This window comes from Carcharhinus amblyrhynchos, chromosome 1 (assembly GCF_965287045.1).
Source record: "Carcharhinus amblyrhynchos chromosome 1, sCarAmb.v2.hapA, whole genome shotgun sequence".
Taxonomy (NCBI): domain Eukaryota; kingdom Metazoa; phylum Chordata; class Chondrichthyes; order Carcharhiniformes; family Carcharhinidae; genus Carcharhinus; species Carcharhinus amblyrhynchos.
The window spans coordinates 102,641,487-102,660,483 of NC_137324.1; the positions used below are offsets into that span (position 1 = coordinate 102,641,487).

General features: G+C 41.5%; 1 protein-coding gene across 13 annotated transcripts in view; it reads left to right on the forward strand.

Annotated features, from left to right (window-relative positions):
* The window catches only part of LOC145343633 (LIM domain-binding protein 2), a 484,019-nt gene extending 465,290 nt beyond the window's left edge, over window positions 1-18,729 (forward strand). For all 13 annotated transcript variants that reach the window (XM_080189839.1, XM_080189901.1, XM_080189818.1 and 10 more), the window contains one exon: window positions 17,950-18,729. In XM_080189839.1, coding sequence (XP_080045965.1) covers window positions 17,950-18,180 — 231 coding nt within the window. In that variant the 3' untranslated portion in view covers window positions 18,181-18,729. The remainder of the gene's footprint in view (window positions 1-17,949) is intronic.
* The last annotated feature ends 268 nt before the right edge of the window (window positions 18,730-18,997 follow it).

Here is an 18,997-nt window from a genome sequence, read left to right on the forward strand (position 1 = left end):
AGATGTCGTCTTCCACTGCTCCAGAACAGGTAAATCCCCAGAAACGCAGAAGGGAAAAAAATATAATTGTTTATATTTTAAATTGTATTCACTCAGCACATAGCTGAGCAATACACATGAATAAAGTCCCAGATTTCATCCCCCGTCCATACTGAGATAGCTCTTCTAAGCTAGGTGGTTGTAGGGCTGCTGTAATTAGACTCAGCATCTCTGGGGAAGCAACATTAACAATTTGTATTTATATAGTACTTTTAATGCAATAAGTTGACCCATGGTGTTTCATAGGAGTGTTATAATGCAAGATCTGAGAGATATTAGGACATTTTAACTCATCTTGGTCGCAGAGGTAAGTTTTAAGGATCATCTTTAAGAAGGAACAATAATTTGAGAAATGTAGAGAGTTTAGAAGAGTATTTAAGAACTTAGATCCTTGGCAGCTGAAGCCTCAGCCGCTGATGGGTGAGTGATTACAATTGTGGATGCTAAAGAAATGGGAATTCGATGAGGACAGACATCCACTAACATGACTGGGGGAGATTACGGAGATAGGGAGGGGAAAGGCCATGGAGAGATTTGAAAACAAGGGATGAGAATTCTAAAATTGGATTGCTTAACCTGGATGATGGTTGAATGGGATTTGGTGCATGTTAAGACATAGGAAGTTTTGGATGACCTCAAGCACATTGGAGACCAGCCGTAGGTGTGTTGGAATAGTGAAGTCTAGAGGTAACTATGACATGGGTGTGGCTTTCATTAGCACTTGATTTGATGCAGAAAGGAATGTTATGGAGGTGGGAACGGCACTCTTCAAAAACATGAAAATGTATGGCATAGAAGGAAGCCATTCATCTCTTCATGTCCGTGCCAGCTGAAAAACAATCATTCTACATGACTCCACCTTTTACAAAAGTTTTATTTCATCCAAAAACTGAATTCAAATCGAATCCAACTCATGGTTCCCACGAGAGGGACGAACAAGATCCAAGCTGATAAGATGAGGCATTGCACCCATCCTGGACTTGACCTAATGCTTCATCTTAGTCAAAAGGCCAAGATGGTTTTGAAAAATTGCAACATCTTGGTTTGACCTCATTAGGTACCCTGATCCTTTACTCCACCTTAGCCTGGGAGACCAGCATGCCTGATCATTGACTTTCTCTTGTCAAGTCTGCTCTGAAGTCTTCACCATCATGGCTTCATTGCTGCCTGGGTAGTATACATAATTCCACCTTCCAGTTCTTGGTCCGTAGCCTTATTAGTTATGGTATGTCAACTGCATATCCAAGTGCGAATATGCGGTCAGAATTCACTTCAAGGTCAAGCATGCCAACAAGTTTGTAAATAGTCTGGTTCAGCTTTAGGCAACTGAAATGGTAATTTAATAGTAATGGTGCTAGAATTGTAATCCAAAGACCAGGACTAATCCTCTAGAACCGTGAATTCAAATCTTATCATAGCAGCTGGGGAATTTAAATTCAATTAATTAACAAATCTGGAGTAGAAAATGTGAGTCACGTTATTAATGATGCTGAAATTCCTGGATTGTCATTAAAATGTATCTAACTTATTAATGTCCTCAGAAGAAAATTTGCCGTCCTCATCTGCTCTGGTCTACATGTTGCGGAGATGCTGGCGTTGGACTGGGGTAAACACAGTAAGAAGTCTGACAGCACCAGGTTTAAGTACAACCGATTTATTTGATAGTAAACTCACAAGCTTTCGGGGGTTCTCCCTTTGTTAGGTGAAGCGTCTGGAGATGATACACATCTCCTTAACCTGTGCTTAATGCTCTTTCCACTCACGTTGTCGGCATCTTTAAGACTTGAATAGCAGGTTAGTTGTAAAGACTCGCATTCTAACCAGTAATCTGTAAACTGCCTGTGCTGTTATATGCTCTGTCTGAGGCCGGAACTCTCCATTCACCTGACGGAGGGAGAAACCCCAAAAGCTTGAGAGTTTACCATCAAATAAATCAGTTGAACTTAAACCTGGTGTTGTCAGACTTCTTACTGGTCTATTTATGACAGATCTGTGGTTGCCTCACAACTGCCTTCTGAGATGGCTTAGCAATTCACTGTTGTTTCAGACTCATACTAAAAAGTACAGTAAAGATAAAATCAGATGTTTCATCTGGCATCAACCTAGGCACTGGAAATGACAGAGACATTCTGCCCAGATGACCCTGCAAAATCCTTCTGGAGTGGCATCTGGGGATTTTGCCAAAATTGGGAGAACTGTCCCACAGATTACGCAAGCAACAGCCTGATAGAGGCATACCCACCGAATTATACCTTACAGCCAATAAACATAACTTATAGCCAAAGTCACAGACTCACCAGAGGTGACAGCACAGCGGTACATAATAGTGAAGGAGTGCTCCTAGAATGCTGAACATTGATTCCAAACCCCAACATTGAATCCAGCCCCCTTGAAGTCTCATGGCATCAGGTCACATGCACGTAATGGGATCTCCTTCTGATTATAACCTACTACCCTCTTTCAGCTGATGAATCAGTGCTCCTCCATGTTGAACACTATTTGGAGGAAGCACTGAGTGCAAAGGGTGCAGGAATTACTCTGGAAGGGACACTTCAATATCCATCACCAAAAACAGCTTGCTAGTATCACTACAAGCTGACTGATTCCTGAAGAATATAATTGCCTGACTGGGTCTGCAGCAGTTGGTGAGAGAACCAACATGAGGGGAAAAAAAAACTCTTGATCTCATCTTCACCAAACTACCTGTCACAAATGTATCTCCCCAGATAGAACTGGAAGGAGTGACAGCCAGTGTCCTTATGGAGACAATATACCACACTGACGACACACGCCATTCCATCATGTTCTGTACCACTACCGCCGTGCTAAATGAGATGGATTCAGAACTGACACAATGCCTCAAAACTGGGTGAACATGAAGCATTGTGGGCCAACAGTAACAGCAGAGTTGCATTTAACTTCATTGCCTGGTACATCCCTCATGGTACCATTATTATCATCCAGGAGAGCAATGCTGGTTCAATGAAGAGCGCAGGAGAGCGTGCAAAAAGCAACACCAGGCATACTGAAAGTAAGATGTAAACCTGGTGAAGCTACAACATAGGACTACTTGCATTTCAAACAGTGGAAGCAGCGTGCAATAGACAGAGCTAAGTGGCTCTACAACTAATGGATCAGATCAAAGCTCTGCTGTCCTGCCACATCCACTTGTGAATGACAGTGAATAATTTAACACCTGACAGGAAAAATATCCCCTTCCTGGGCAGTCTCGGCACATCAGTGAAAAATACAAGGCTGACGCATTTTCAACCATTTTGGGCCAGAAGTGAGTGATCCATCTCAGCATCCTCCTGAGGTCCCCAGGATCACTGATAGAGTATTTAGCCAAATCAGTGCACTCCACATGATATCAAGAAATGGCTGAAGGCACTGGACACAGCAAATGTTATGGGTCCTGACAACATCCTGGCTATAGTTCTGAAGACTTAAGGGCTAACTGCTTCCTTATTCAAGTTGTCCCAGTACAGTTACAACATTGACATCAACCTAGCAATGTATAAAATTGTCCAGATATGCCCTGTACACTAAAGGTAGGACAGGTTAAGTTGAAGTACTCATTAAGAGCTCATCTACAAGAGCTGTTAAGATAAACAGGCTGTCTAAGGCAACCAAATGAGGAAGTTGACTGAGGAGCCAATCATGCCCATCCCAGGGGATTACCTCATAAAAGGGTGAATGGCATAGAGGGATGCTCAACAATTGGGAAACAGATGCCTTGTTGCTGCACAGATGGCAATGAGTGTGGGCAGTAAACAATTGGACAGTGCAGGGGGTTGTCACCCTCCTTGCATGGAGCTTAAGAACAAGTGTAAGACTAATAAGGACAATTGGGTGGCCACCTGACCACAAGAAAGCAGCAATTGGTAATGGGAGCACAGCCTTCAGATCTTGAGCCATGGGGCAATGAGGAGTAGCACCCTTTGTAGGAATAAAAGTAATGCCCTAGCTAACGATGCCTACAAGCCAGGAAAGCACAAGAAAAAGAGTGGCAACCCAGCCATCAAGAGAGTAGGGAACGGAAAGATAGGAAGGAAGAGCAAAAGCCCATACCCTCAGGACCTACTGTCAATGGTGGAGATGTTTCAAGATAACAGAGAACCTGTGTAAATGATCTGTGCTCTTGCCGCTGAAGTCCTTGCACTTTGTAGCACTGGTCTGCCAGTAGCTGACAAAGCCATTGTGATCCTGAACTACTTCGCTTTTGGCACCTTCCAAGGATCAGTTGTGTGCCTTGATGGCATCTTGCAAAAAACAGCGCACCACTGCAGGTTACTGATGTCCTATTTGCCATGGAAGCACAGTACATTTGATTCATGACAAATATGGTCTCATAGACACAGGACAATGGAATTTGCCTGTATCCCAGGATTTCCCCATGTGCAAGACATCAGCAGTTGCAATCATACGTTTATCATGGCAAGTGACTGGCCAATGGATAACTCCCTTGATCTTTTTTTAAATAATGCTATAGAATATTTACATCTACCTGAGCAGGCAAATTAGACTATGGTTTAACATTGCATCTAAAATACAGAACCTTCAACAGTGCAGCACTGCCACCGTAGTGCACTGGACAGGAGTGGGACCTTGTTACCTCGTAACTTTAGTTTACCACCATCAATAAAAGGAGTCACACTTGTGCCTGCAAGTGTCATTGTTTACGTCGTACAAGAACGGAAACAGTGTAGTTACAGCAAGAAGACACCCCATGATTCACTGTACTCTAAATGACAAAGTCTCCTCTGTACTCAGCCACTTCTATGCAACAATCCTCTTTGAAGGCTTACCACTGAGTTGCATATTGCAGTCCTCCTCGTGGAGCTATGAGAGGAAGCTACACCCAAATCGTTGCAGGAGCCCTGCCACACAAAAACTTTTACTGTCAGAGCTGAGGTTGAGGCACTTTGTAAGGAGAGGGACTTTCATCCACCTTCTATGACATCCTCAGTCCTTAGTGGACACTTAAGATGGCCAAAGTGGAACACCAGATTGGATACAACTTTCCTCCCCTCCAAACAGCCTCTGTGCCACTACTGTCACTGACTTGTCCGGGCTACAGCGTGTAGCATGCATTCTGTACACATCAATGCACGTGCCTTGCATACATTGCAATTGCAGCTGCATGTGGCTCTCCATGAGGTTGATCACTCTCCATAAAGGAGCTCATGCACTCATAACCAAGAGTCATTGCTGCCTCCAATCTTTACCCTGCACTGCCTCAGGGAATGCTGACATGTGGGAAACTCCTTCAGGTATAGGTATTGCCTCCTGTAACTTCTGAAGCCTTGCAACTCCCAGCTAAACAGGGTTTGACGTCCTCCGTACTCCAAGGGAAACTGGCCATAGCTGCCATTGCTTCTGGAACCTACCCCAGACATTAATGCCTGCTTTTCATCCAGTGTCACCTTATTCACACTTGCATGAGGATCCATTGAGGTGAGAATATTTGCACTGGTGATTGGAGTGCTTGTAAGATATGATGATGTTTCTTGATTGATCAATGTGGGCTGTTGACAGAGAGGGACATGGTTTCATGGGTTGGACGTTTGCACTTGTTGGAAACACAAGAAGAAATCATGAGAATGAGCTTGGAAAACCAAGATATCTGCAGTGCGGAAGCTTCACAATGCAATTATGATGCTGGCTGGAGGTTCCTTGCCCTCTTTAATTACCACTTACACCATGAGTGCCTATTTCGCCAGGGCAGACTTACTTCTGGTCCATGATCCTGGTTATCTCAATTGCCCAATACTCAGTGGTCATATTTCTATTCTCAGCAGCTCTGAGTTAGTCTGAAGGGTTATTAATTGACCTGTAGGCATAACCTCCCTTGAATAGGGTCAGCATGCATCCTGAAGCTCTTCAGCTGGTGTAATTTACCCCAAGTGTTGGGTAGCACTTACCTTGCCAAAACATGAGAAATCATTGAGCTTTTTCCTGCATTGAATTCAGCTTCTTTTCTCAACAGTTTTGCCAGTGGCAGTGATTTCTACCCAGTCCTGTTTGGTCAATATGGCTTCCTCCTGCCTCCCTCCAGGAACAGGAAATCCCTCCTCTCCCTACCAGTACCCAGTATGACCTTGGGGTCGGCATCTAAGGCTGTCTGGTTCTGTGTTTCAGGACTTTGACTAAACAGAGACATTGAGATGAGAAAAGCAACCCAAACTTCCCTCAGAACCAAGCACTTACACCACTTAAGTGAATTTAAATTGGGCCTGCACTTTAGTTGACCTGCCTCCATTCCCAAGGCTGTTAATTGACTATTAAACCCGTCTCTACATGATTTAAAGGATCACCACTGTGAAATTCAGGACTCTTTCCTGTTTCTGGTCTGGAAACAATCTGTTTCCTGCCCATAATGCAAAAATTCAGCCTCCTGAATTTACTGTTGGCCAGAAACTTAAGTGGACTCACTATATAAAAACCATGCTACGAAAGCAGGTCAGAGGCTGGGAATTCTGTGGCAAGTCATTCATCCTCTGACTCTCTAAAGACTATCTACTAGACACAGGTCAGGAGTGTGATGGAATACTCCCCCGTAGCCTGGATGAGTGCAGCTCCAACAACACTCGAGAAGCTTAACACTATCCAGGAGAAAGCAGCCCATTTGATTAACACCCCATACACCACCTTAAACATTCAGTTCGTCTACCATCGATGCACAGTGCCTGTGACGTGTACCATTTACAAGATTCACTGCAGCAATTGGCCAAGGCCCCTTTGACAGCATCTGCTAAACCCATAATCACTATCACCTAAAAAAACATAGGTATGCAAACCACCTGAAGGTTCCTCTGTAAGTCACTCATCATCCTGACCTGGAACTATAACACCATTCCTTCACTGTCACTGGCTCAAAATCCTGGAATTCCCTTCCTAACTGCACTGTGGGTATATTCTACACCACGTGGACTGCAGCGATTTAAGAAAGTAGCTTACACCCTGCTAAAGGAAACTAGAAATGGGGAATAAGTACTGGCCAAGCCCAACATGCTCATATCCTAAGAATAAATTTAGAAAAACGGTTGCCAGGAGGATATGTGAATTTGGTGGCTATGGTGTGGAGTTTGTATTGGGATAGTGAAGAACATGGCTTTGCTCATCAAGTACTGGATGTCATGCAACAGAGAATGTGAAAGGGCGAAAACAGGTAAAGGTGCGGTGGAGTTTGGTCTCATTAGGGTACGTATGGAATGATGTGGATTCTGTATTTCTGGCTGATGCCATCAAGGGGCAGTATGTAGATGATAAAAATGAACGTGCCAAGAATAGATCCCTGGAGGGTATCAGAGATAATGGTGTATAGGTGGAAAGAGAGGATGATTCTATGTAGGCTATGATTAGACAGATCAGAATAGAACCAGTGCAGTTGCACCCAGCAGCTACGGAGGAAATGCACTGGGGAAGCGCATAAAAGGTTGTGGTCAGGTAGAGGCAGGATAATTTACTTAGTTTACGGTAGGAAGGAAAACTCGAGCCACAGTTTCTGCTCCTGACCACTATTCAGTGACGACAGTTGGAGTAGCATGTGAGTGAATGTCTAAATCATTCTAATTACAAAAAAACCCAACATTGTATTAATTCACATAGTTCACTAATCCCATTGTATAAACAGAATGCTTTCTCAGGACTGTTGTAATCATGTTTATTTCACAAGTGATCAATGAGCAAATAACTGCGATCTTTAACTGTGGTGATGGTTGAGACCAAATACGTTTGATCACTTTACAATCATGATAATAAGGATTAATGTGAAGTTGTCATTATTTATATATATCTGATCATCTAGTTCTTACATTAATGATATTGATAAGTTTACAATTGTTTTTGTACCTATTACTTCATTTTGTTTTTGTGTTTTAAGCAGTTAGTTATGACCTTTGCTTGCTGACTATTTGCCTATTTATGGACAATTCGCAATGAAATTATCAGTTGAATCTCATCTTTGAACAGAAATCAGGAACTTATAGCATCATCAGTCAATTAAATTTGCTCACCCAGCTGGTTAAAGCACTTTATTACTCTGCTCACATATATGGCAAGATAATGAGGGGTAAGGCACCATAGCTCATCATATGCAGAGCAAGTTCTTGTTCTCTGGGGTTTGCATATGCATGTCTAATGGAGACAGAATTACAAAGGAGGGGAAGTTGTCTCTGAAATCATTCTTGACAATTTCTTAAATGGGGGTCTGGAGTGTTCATATACCCTTTATTTACTTGGGTGTTGGCAGTTAGTGGAGGGGATTCACCAGCCCCATTCGCCAATGGTGGGTGTCCCGATTCCTGCTGAACTAGGTGTCAGGTCTAAAATTGGGATTCCTGCCAGATGTGCGCATTATTGGGATTCACCCGCCCACCCTGCCAGCCCCAATCGTGTTTCTGCCCAGAATGGGTGGCAACCTAATAATTATGCAAACCCGCTAATTGTAATACCATTAGCGTCAACAACATGGACATGTCATACTGGACCCCGAGGGTCTAGGGGAGCACCACTAATCACTCAGAAAAGAAGGATACCCCCGCCCGACCACCCGTCACTGGTCCCCCCACCCCATGCACACATGAGGGTGACAAACCCCCACTGTCTCCTCCTCCTCCTCAGAGCTCCCCTACTCAGCTCCCCTTCCCGATCAGGGCCCCCTTCAGGCCAAATACCTTGCCTGTTTCAACAGTGCACTGCTCATAGATTCCTGGTGCTGACTCCCTTGCACCTTGGACTCCAAGGGAGCTAGGTCCTGTGACCATTTGCCCCTCTACCACTGCCAAGCTGCATCTGACAGAAAGTATAGTTTTCCTGCTGTCAGTCATATTTGGGAATATAAATAGGACAGACAACCTGCTTTACTTTGGGAGTAGCAGAAAAGTTTTTATCAAAGCCTTTTGAATTACTCCTTGTTATGATTCTTGGCCAGACCCTGGGACATGGGGGAGATCAAGTTAGAGACCAATAATGTTCTGTTCGAAGTAGATAAAGATTGAGATTCATGACACCTGCTTTTGGAATAAAGCCACAGAAATACACGGGTTTTGAACAAATAAAAACAAACTTTACTATACCAAGTTCAGAAAGATTAAACAATTTACTTGTTAATATTCAGGATAAGTATGAGGTACATATGAATTAATAGATGAACTGTAGTCAGATACACCACACTAAGAGTAAATGACCAAAACAAATTTCATGGATTTCTCAACAAATCAGTCAGTCGTTAATCCCACTGAGTCACCAATCTCACTGAAATTTCACCTTTTTCACAAAAGCTTTCGAATCTTCACTTATGAACATCTCCCCTTGGAATTCTCTCCAAATGTTTCTCCCAGTTGGATAGCTTGAACAATGGCCCACTCAGAGTTTCAGTCTTGCCATTTGAGATTCCTTCTCCCATGATTCCTGATTACACACAACACTACCATAGAAGCACGTTCAGATCTATAGCCATGCTTAGCAGAACACTACTGCTCCAAAAGAATACCATTGCCCCAACAATCCTTTTAAAGTCTGCTCCTTGTAACTCTGTCTCCATTTTGCAGCCTGTTTCTCTGCTCTTTTTTTAAAACTTAACCTGTTTTTATCCTTTTTGTCTTTTAACAAGTGTTGGCTGACAGCTTGCCTCAAAAATCTGATCTGGTGACCTATCACAACACTGCAAGAGGGTCTCACCCTTGTTACTAGGCAGAAACCAATGTAACAAACAATGGTACATTCTGTAAATGTTACAATCGCCACCAACTCTACTTTGGCACACAGGGACTAAAGACTAGTGGATTTCATGACATGCTGGATTCAAAGCTTTTAACTTTTGGACCATCCTGGGTAAAAAGCCAATTTATTTTTGCCTGACATCATGATGTCAACAGCAAAACTGCCCGATGAAAATGCTAAATTGAAACAAAGACCTGCAATTACATTATTATGTTATATCCATGTACAGAAACTGGGTCTGTATATTTCCAAAGATAAAAGCAGAGGAGTCAGAGTGAGATGAACCTTGGGCTTTGGTTAGAGATAAACCAGAAATAAGGAAGGGATGGCTGGAGATGAAAATAAGAATGAAAAATGCATTAATATGGCAACTTTCACATCCTCTGAAATATTTCACATCTCAATTAATTACTTCAGAGTTCTGCTGTTTTGTAGGTAATGCAGGGCCAGTTGGTTCTCAGGAAGATCTTGTAAATTACAAATTAGATATCTAACTAGCCAATTTTTGTGGCGTTGGCTGAAGAATAAATGTTGGCCAGGACACCAATAGAGCTTCCCCTCTTCAAATGGTGCTATTGGATCATTTGCTTCCATCTGGGTGGGCAGATGTAGTATTTCATTGGGAAAAAGACCATGCAGCACTCCATCAGTGCATCACTGAAGTATCAGTTTAGGTTTATGTTTGGAAGTCTTGAGACCCATAACGTTATGATTTGGGGATGAGTGAACCAAGGCGGACAGAATAGAGGCTTGATCTTTGCAGAAGGCCTGATTAAAGCAAAAAGAGGAAGCATGCAACACAGCAATTGCATTTCACTTGTGAATCAGAAGCCACAGTGCACTGTGAACCTTTGAGATATATTTTCATTGGTTAGGATGTTGGTAGAAGTGAAAGAAACTGCCATTTTCTGTTATTACTCCAGCTAATGTCACCACCAACCAGGATTTTCTGCTCCCAATAGTGTCAGGCAGCTTTATCGACAGAAGTGGAAAATGTCACTTGATGATGTAAGTCATGTTTTACGTCAGTAGGAAGGGTTACTGTAATTATCCCCTCCCTGTCAGTGGTGGGGGGGTCACGTTTCATGCCATTTAGTGTCGGGAACATAATTATAATACATTTGCATTTAATTATTGGGCTCATAGACCAGAATCATACCTTCCAAAAAAAAATCCAGCATTTGCCAATTTCTGGGAAAATCTCGTCAATCATTTTAGAATACATATTTGATGTGTGATGGGGTTTGGGCAGGAGCTGAATGAATATAAAATAAGTACGCAAAAATGACAGAAAATGGTTAAAAGTGATTACATTGCATGTGTCTCACTTTACAGCAACAACAAAATATCAGTCTTTTATTTATTGAGAAAACAAAGTGTGAAACCAGGACCCACAGTACAAAAATAATTGAAATAAATCAAGTACTACCAGGCAGTGGACATCAAGCTTGGGTTTTAATTATCTGTACAGTACATTGTTGATGGGAAATTCCACAGTTTTGATGTCCTGGGACTAATGAGTTGGAGTGGGAAATGGTATATCATGATCAGTTATTAGTGTCTCCACAAAATAAGCTTTTTAAATTGAATTTGATTGTAAAGCATGTCCGTGCTAAACCTCAATTGCAGGTTGTGTTACTGCCCTCTGCAGGGAGTTTCTGAACCAGTGAGTTCAGGTGCCAGCGAGTATTATTGAGGGTAACAGACCTTTCAAGTCCTTGTTTATTTTTACAGCGTGTATAAAAAAAATCTTTTGTTTACATAATTTATTTTTGTGACTCAGTATCCCTGTATATTTTCCTGATTAGCTGCAATGCTTGCTTCCCCACATGTATTAGTTTTTTTTCTCTCTGTTAATGAGATGAGTGAGTTTATTCATCAGTGTATTGCTAATTAGTAAGAGGCTGTCTTCCTCCATGCTGACATCCTGTTTATTGTAACAGCTGGGCAAATTGGAACATTTTCTGCACAGATTGTTGTATAGTTCCAATATGTTTATAGGTGACAGACTCTTTGGTAACAGATGGTAAATTTAAGGCTTGTTGGCAATCAGCAGGTTTTTGCTAATGACTTAATTACCTATGCAAATTATCTCATCAGTATGCACATTGTTATCTCTTTTTTTAAAAAAACTTACCTAAATTAATTACAGTAATCAAGCGGTGAAACAACCACTAGATTGCTGGTGGCTAGAGGATTGAACGTCTTGCCAACTTTGGGAACAAGCCGATGGATTGCTCAAATAAACCTATTCGGCTGTTAATCTTTCTTAGAGATACAGAATCTCACTCCTGGACATGTGTAACAGTTCAAAAGGTTGATAACCTACCACTCTTATAGCCTCACCTCCATGCCAGTCCTATGAACAGTAACTATTGTGTTTGCTTTGTTTATTCATTTATTTGACTTTTCAAAATACTAACGAATGCGGAAATGAGTTTCCATATATTGTTAATACATTTTTACTCAAAGGCAAAAACTATTTGAAATAAAGAGTAAGTTTGTGTTTCACTACTTTTTTTGCCTGCTGAGCACCATGTTTGTGAATGGATTGTTTTATCTCTTTGATTCTTTGATTGTTTCTTGATTGGTTTTGCAATAGTTAATTCCATCAATTGCTCCATGTTATATCTGTGTAATGTGCTATGCATGGCATGATTCCACATAAATGAGTTACTACTTTCAATTGTGGGATCAAGGAGTTGCATTAAAAGGGCAAGACTAGACACTTCCTCACAAGGAAGAATAGTAAACTGAAGAACGGATCACATTGTGCAATCCTGACACAAGTAAAGCTGAAAGTGCGTTCTTGGTTAGAAACTTTTCTGGAGAGCATATTATGATAGGAGATTTAAAAAAACTTTTTTAAAAAATGCATGGGAATTATATGAACATTAGTCTTACTACAGTCATACTATAGATCAAGTTTTTTGTGCTATTTAAAGACTAAATTACAGATTCATACAAATTTACAACTGAAAAACCATTCAGCCCGACATATCTTAGACAAAACTATCTACTCAATATCTTTTTATTGGCTTGTTCTAATATTGATGTGCTTTGTTTTTCAAAATATAAATGTTCCTAACCCCCCTCTTGTTCTGTGATAAGTTTATGCCCTCTAATTACTGACCCATTTTCCTCTTATTTTTTACTAATTTTTTAACATTTTTGTGTTTCTTCTATCCATACTTGGATATGCTGGCATGACTTTTTTTAGCATAGAAAAAATGATTATATTATTTACTGGAGGCAAAAAAGATAACGTTTTGCCAAAAATATGGAAGAAGCCAACAAGGCTGGGGAGGTTTGGTTCTTGCTAAAACTTAATGGCAGCATCTCTTCATAATTTCTTGAATTTGTTTTCCAACAGCAGCTGGCCATATTGAGATCCTTGCAGGTGGCTGGGAGGGGATATCAGTGGTGATGGATTGTGGGGGAAGGGGGGCCGCTGATTGGTGGTATAGGTACACATCACCGCCAAGGGAAGAAGGACAGAATTAGACATTAGACACAAGGTTTGGAGATTGGCAAACAGGCGGGAGGAGGCTGAAGGCTTTCTTGAGGGACCATGGAGAGTACCCCTGCTACTTCTTGCCCAAAAGTAGTGCTGGAAAAAGCACTTACTTTGCCAAGCTGGCAATTTCTATCTCCCCTTCCCCTTAGGGAGCATGTTTGGCAGTATCAAACTTTCAGTTGGGTTCTACATTGCATTGTGCGTGCCCAATTTAGATACATGAATGAAGTGGCCTCCTTTGCCATTGTTAGTCACTCGGATGCTGTAAAGCATGACAATGTAAAAACAGCATTGAAGGGTCAGGGTTACATTTCACACCTTTGATGTTTTAACCCCTGAATTCATCCCACTTGTCTTGAGGAGTTAGTATTAATGCCAATTGGCAGGATGTAACAGCTATTCATGCTGGTGCAATCTACTGGTTCCATCAATGGTGCACCCATGCTGTGGGTTTCCCGGAGGCATGGGGTGGATTCAGTGGGAAATCCCAGTGACGGGACCAGAAGACCTTGCCACCAGTCAACGATGTGTCACCTCCTGCTGCCAAGAAACACACCATGAGGGCGAGGAGCAGAAAATCTCACCCATTGTGTCTGTTTAAAAGTTCTTTAAAAAGGCAGAAAACAATAAGCTTAATTGCATCTGCAGTTTAACTTGACATTTGAAACAACTGATTTTTTGGTGTGTCATGAATGAATGATTTGTCTAAATAGTTTTGTCTAAACTATTGTGAATGAGCTTTGTGAAAAAAAATCAATTGATTATATTTGTTCTAGTGTTTGAAGGTGCTTTGAGAATATAAAAAGAAATCAAAGTAAGTGAAGTAAGTAATACACAACTTTGGTAATGGTGGCAACTGCGCAACCAGCACCATTTTCTCAATCTTTCTTAAAACTATCCTCAATCACAGAAGCCATACAGGCTGTGCCCCTGGCGCCTCAGGGCGTACACCACATCCATGGCTGTCACCATTTTGTGCTTGGTGTACATAAGAACATAAGAAATAGGAGCAGGAGTAGGTCATCTAGCCCCACAAGCCTGCCCTGCCATTCAATAAGATCATGGCTGATCTGTCATGACTCAGTTCCACATTCCCACCCTCTCCCCAGAACCCTTAATCCCCTTGCCTATCAAAAACCTATCAACCCGCGTCTTAAAAATATTTAGCGAGGCAGCCTCCACCACTTCAACGGGCAGAGATTCACCACCCTTTGACTGAAGAAGTTCCTCCTCAACTCCGTTCTAAACCACCCCCCCCTTTATCTTGAGGCTGTGCCCTCTAGTCCTACTGTCCTTTCTGAGCGGGAAGAGCCTCTCCACCTCTATCCTATCCATCATCTTATATGTCTCAATGAGATCTCCCCTCATTCTTCTAAACTCTAACGAGTACAAGCCTAGTTTATTCAGCCTCTCCTCATAGTTCAACCCCCTCAACTCCGGTATCAGCCTAGTAAACCTCCTCTGCACTCCCTCCAAGGCCAAAATATCCTTGTGTAAGTGCGGCGACCAAAACTGCACACAGTACTCCAGCTGCGGCCTCACCAATGCCCTATACAGCTGCAGCAAGACCTCCCTACTTTTATATTCAATCCCCCTCGCTATGAAGGCCAGCATCCCATTCGCCTTCCTGACCACCTGCTGCACCTGCAGGCTGGGTTTTTGCGACTCATATACAAGGACCCCGAGGTCCCTCTGCACCGTCGCATGCTGCAGTTTTTCGCCACGTAAGTAATAATCCTTCCTACCATTATTCCTACCAAAGTGGTGTGTTCAGTGTAGGTCACTGAGTCCTGATGACATATTCTGGGAACACCTTCAGGACCCCATGGACCTCCTCGTTGATCAGGCCTGAGATGTGTTTGATGCTGCTGCAGCGAGCCAGGTACCAAATAACTTGCTTGGTGCTGCTTGGCTCTGCCTTTGCCCAGCCCGTTACCACCTTTCCAGCTTCTCAACATGATCTGCACTGAGCGATCGACACCACCTTCTTGAGGGCAAAAATGGGTGGGAAACAAACGGTCGCCTTGCCTGAGATGCTCATGTCTCCTGAAAAAATAAACAGCTTAATTGGCAAGAGCTAGAACAAGCCATAAAATAAAATAGAACCAAAAAAACTAAAGATTATGATGGATTTGTGTTACTTGCAATCCTGTTAGTTGCTTTGTTTCCTATTTTGCCAAAATAATTCTTCTATGAAGCTGAAGCAACATTGAATATGTAAGGTATAGTTTAATACAAGCCAAAAATATTTTCTGTTTTGAAGAGAGTTGAATTTTTTTTCTCAAAAATATTTATTTTTTTCACAGACAAGAATATTATTGATTGGTTATTTTTTCCCCCTGAGACAGATCTTTCCCTGGATTTATTTTTGATTTTTTAAAGTAAATATAGTGCATTTAAATGAACAAGAGCAATACCCAGAGAGGTATCAATGGCAAATTTCAAACATTCAGCCAAATACTGGGGGCAGTTCTCCAGCCCCCTGCACTCATGCACAGACTGTACTGGGGTTACGCGGGGCTGGTGAATTTGGGGCGGGGGGGCGGCATGGGAGGGCACCAGAGACAAACCCCCTTTAGGATTCTCCCTGCCCCCGCCACAATGTAATAATCTGGCTCTTGCCAACTGAGAATGTAAATCAAATAAGTATATTTAAATCTCATTTAAAATGCTGAATTCTCTGTGCTCCTGGGATTCTCCGATCCACGAGGGCAGAGTCAATATGCAAAAACAGAAACCAGTTGTGACAGCCATGCGGGGAGGGGGGTTCTTGGAGTGCCATTGAAGCCCCCAGGACATAGTGCCAACCCTTCCAGGGTCCCAATTGGCAGTATTAATGGGGGAGGGGTATCTGAAAAGTTGAGGATGGGGGGTTGTGGGGGCTTGGATGAGGGGCTGCCTGAAGTTCAGTGATATTGGTGGGGGGCGGGGGTGGGGGGCGGGCGGGGGGGGGGGGGGGGAGCGTGTCTGGAGAAAAGATGCCCCAATATTTGAGGAGCTGGCTTTGCCAGCATCTTTAGGTTCCCCACTTCAAAAAAATTCTAAATGTGGCAGAAATCAGTGAGAGAAGCTCCCCAGCCATGAAAATAATTTTGAAGTGGGGTTAACTTGCAAACTGAAGCGCACCAACCCTTCCAGTGGGAATCTCAGTTTTCCTACTAGGGACAGCAAGTCAAAATTTTTTGGGAGAAGTGCACGCAGTATTTCTTGTGGAAAGTCTGTGTATTATATAAGGTTAGTAAACCCACAAAGAGTCAATGGTGATGACTCTAAAGTTGAAAATATCGTAACTGGCTGCAAAATTACACACAAATTATTTGAATATGTCTACCCAACCCCAATTCAAATACAAATATGTGCCAGGGAAGTGAGTAACAAACCAGAACCCAGTTACTTTTAAGGGAATGTTACACTGATAACGTTATGAAGTAGGGGATTATGATACTGAGAACTGACACAGTAAAAAGTCACATTTTCTACATGCAATCAAATTTTAAGTTTATTCAAACAGTTTTGAAATAATTCTATGTGGAAATGTAATTGGAATCTTCCATCCGTTTGTACACCTGCCTAAATATTAACTGAAAAATCATTTTTAGCTGAAAGGTTTCATGTTTCAAACATTTCCACCTAACTATTCTTCTTTTAATATTGTACAAATCTTATGCACCCACATTTCTGAAAAGGTACAAATGCATTAAGTTGTGTGCTATCTTTCACAGCCTTTGTTTGTTAAAATAGTAACCAAATTGCAGTGATCGGCAGATTTTGCATATGTATTTTCACATATATGAGAAGCATGCAAGGTCATTGAGGTCCAAGGCCCTGCTGAGAATTGCTCAGATGTCATCTAGTGCTAATCTGTTGGAAGTTTGAGATTAACACATGGAGAAAGAGGATTCAACAGTGGGCATTGATGATATATGGAAGATGTGTCATTAAGTGAAAACAGACGTAGTACACTGCAAATGGCACAAGTTATATGTTTGTACAGTGTTTGATCTTTTCATCTCAGTATTTTTCTTGCATTGTAATGTTACAGTATACTATAAACAGCACAAAAGCACCATCTAGTGGTCATTGACTAAACAGTGTTGCATAAAAGTTTTGTTTCAACCTCTGAGGCAATAGGTTAATTGAGTTTAAAAATCAGATTTTAAAATGTTTAAGAATAGGAACTGCCCTGTTTGAACATTTAACAGTCTTCATGATGTGGAGATGCTGGCGTTGGACTGAGGTGGGCACAATAAGAAGTCTCTCAACACCAAGTTAAAGTCCAACAGTTTATTTGGAATCATGAGCTTTTGGAGTGCTGCTCCTTCATCAGTGATTAGACTCACCTGATGAAGGAGCAGCGCTCTGAAAGCTTGCGATTCCAAATAAACCTGTTGAACTTTAACCTGGTGTTGTGAGACTTCTTAATTTGATAGTATAACATTAATTAACTTCACACATACTATATACTGTTGTTGAATTGCAAGCAGAATAGTTGATTGACAGATTTGTTAGTTAAATAAAAAGTAAAGTTTGTCTTGACTAATAAATCAAATCCAAAATTATGACGCATGTTTACTAGATGCACCCACATTTCAGTCTGCATCAAGTTTTAGGTATTCAAACAAAATCTCTGCAATATTTTACCACATGGTTGTTTGTTCCTGTTATAGGATGTTATGGTGGTGGGTGAACCTACACTGATGGGCGGAGAGTTCGGGGATGAGGATGAGCGACTGATCACTCGATTAGAGAATACGCAGTACGATGCAGCAAATGGTATTGATGATGAGGAAGATTTCAATAACTCTCCGGCACTGGGAAGTAACAGCCCCTGGAACAGCAAAGCCCAGTCTAATCAGGAGAGTAAATCAGAAAATCCCACACCACAAGCCTCTCAGTAAACAGGAACATATTACTTTTATTATAAAATTTTGTGCCCCCCCCCCCACCCCCACCCTCCTTCTTTCTCCAAGCTGCACCTGAAAGTTTCTTGTTTGAAAATTTCTGCATTCAGCAGTATTAAAATATTAAGACCTCTACTTTGATTTAGTGAGTTCATATTTAAAGCTTTAAAAACCCAGCTGGTATTATAAGCCATGCAACCCATTATATTTTGTGGGCATCTTAATGTGACATGTTTGTGGTTTCTTTGAATTGTTCTTAAGTTTGAACAGTTGCTATCAAGGAAATCTGGTAGTGATTATCATTTATATACAGGTTTTGCAAGAACCTTTGCTGGTCCAATTTTTGCTTGTGTATTTATGTAAGCTTTTTGTATGGGGACTAACAGACAACTTAGAGCAGAAAATATTTCATTCACATAAATGTTCAGCACAGTATGTGAAAGTTAGAAATGAGTCCTTGTGTCATTATACAGATGTATTTTATGTATGCTTTGCCATTAATTAAGTGTGCCAATAAACAGTGGTAACATGGATGCACATGTCTAACAGTTAATCACAGTTGTCATTTTTTTCACTTAAGAGTTTATGCAGAAACAATTGTAATATGTTGGCAAATTGATAGATGTTGCAGAAATGCAAGAACTATACAATATAGTGATGACCTGAATATCCTGTTCTGAACTCAGAATTTAATTCTTAATACTGAAGCTAACAATAAGCAGCCAACACAATGAATTAGGTATTATTATAAAGGAATGTAAAGCGTTCATATTTTGTATGCAACATTCACAAGCTTGGTAGTTCTACTGAAAAT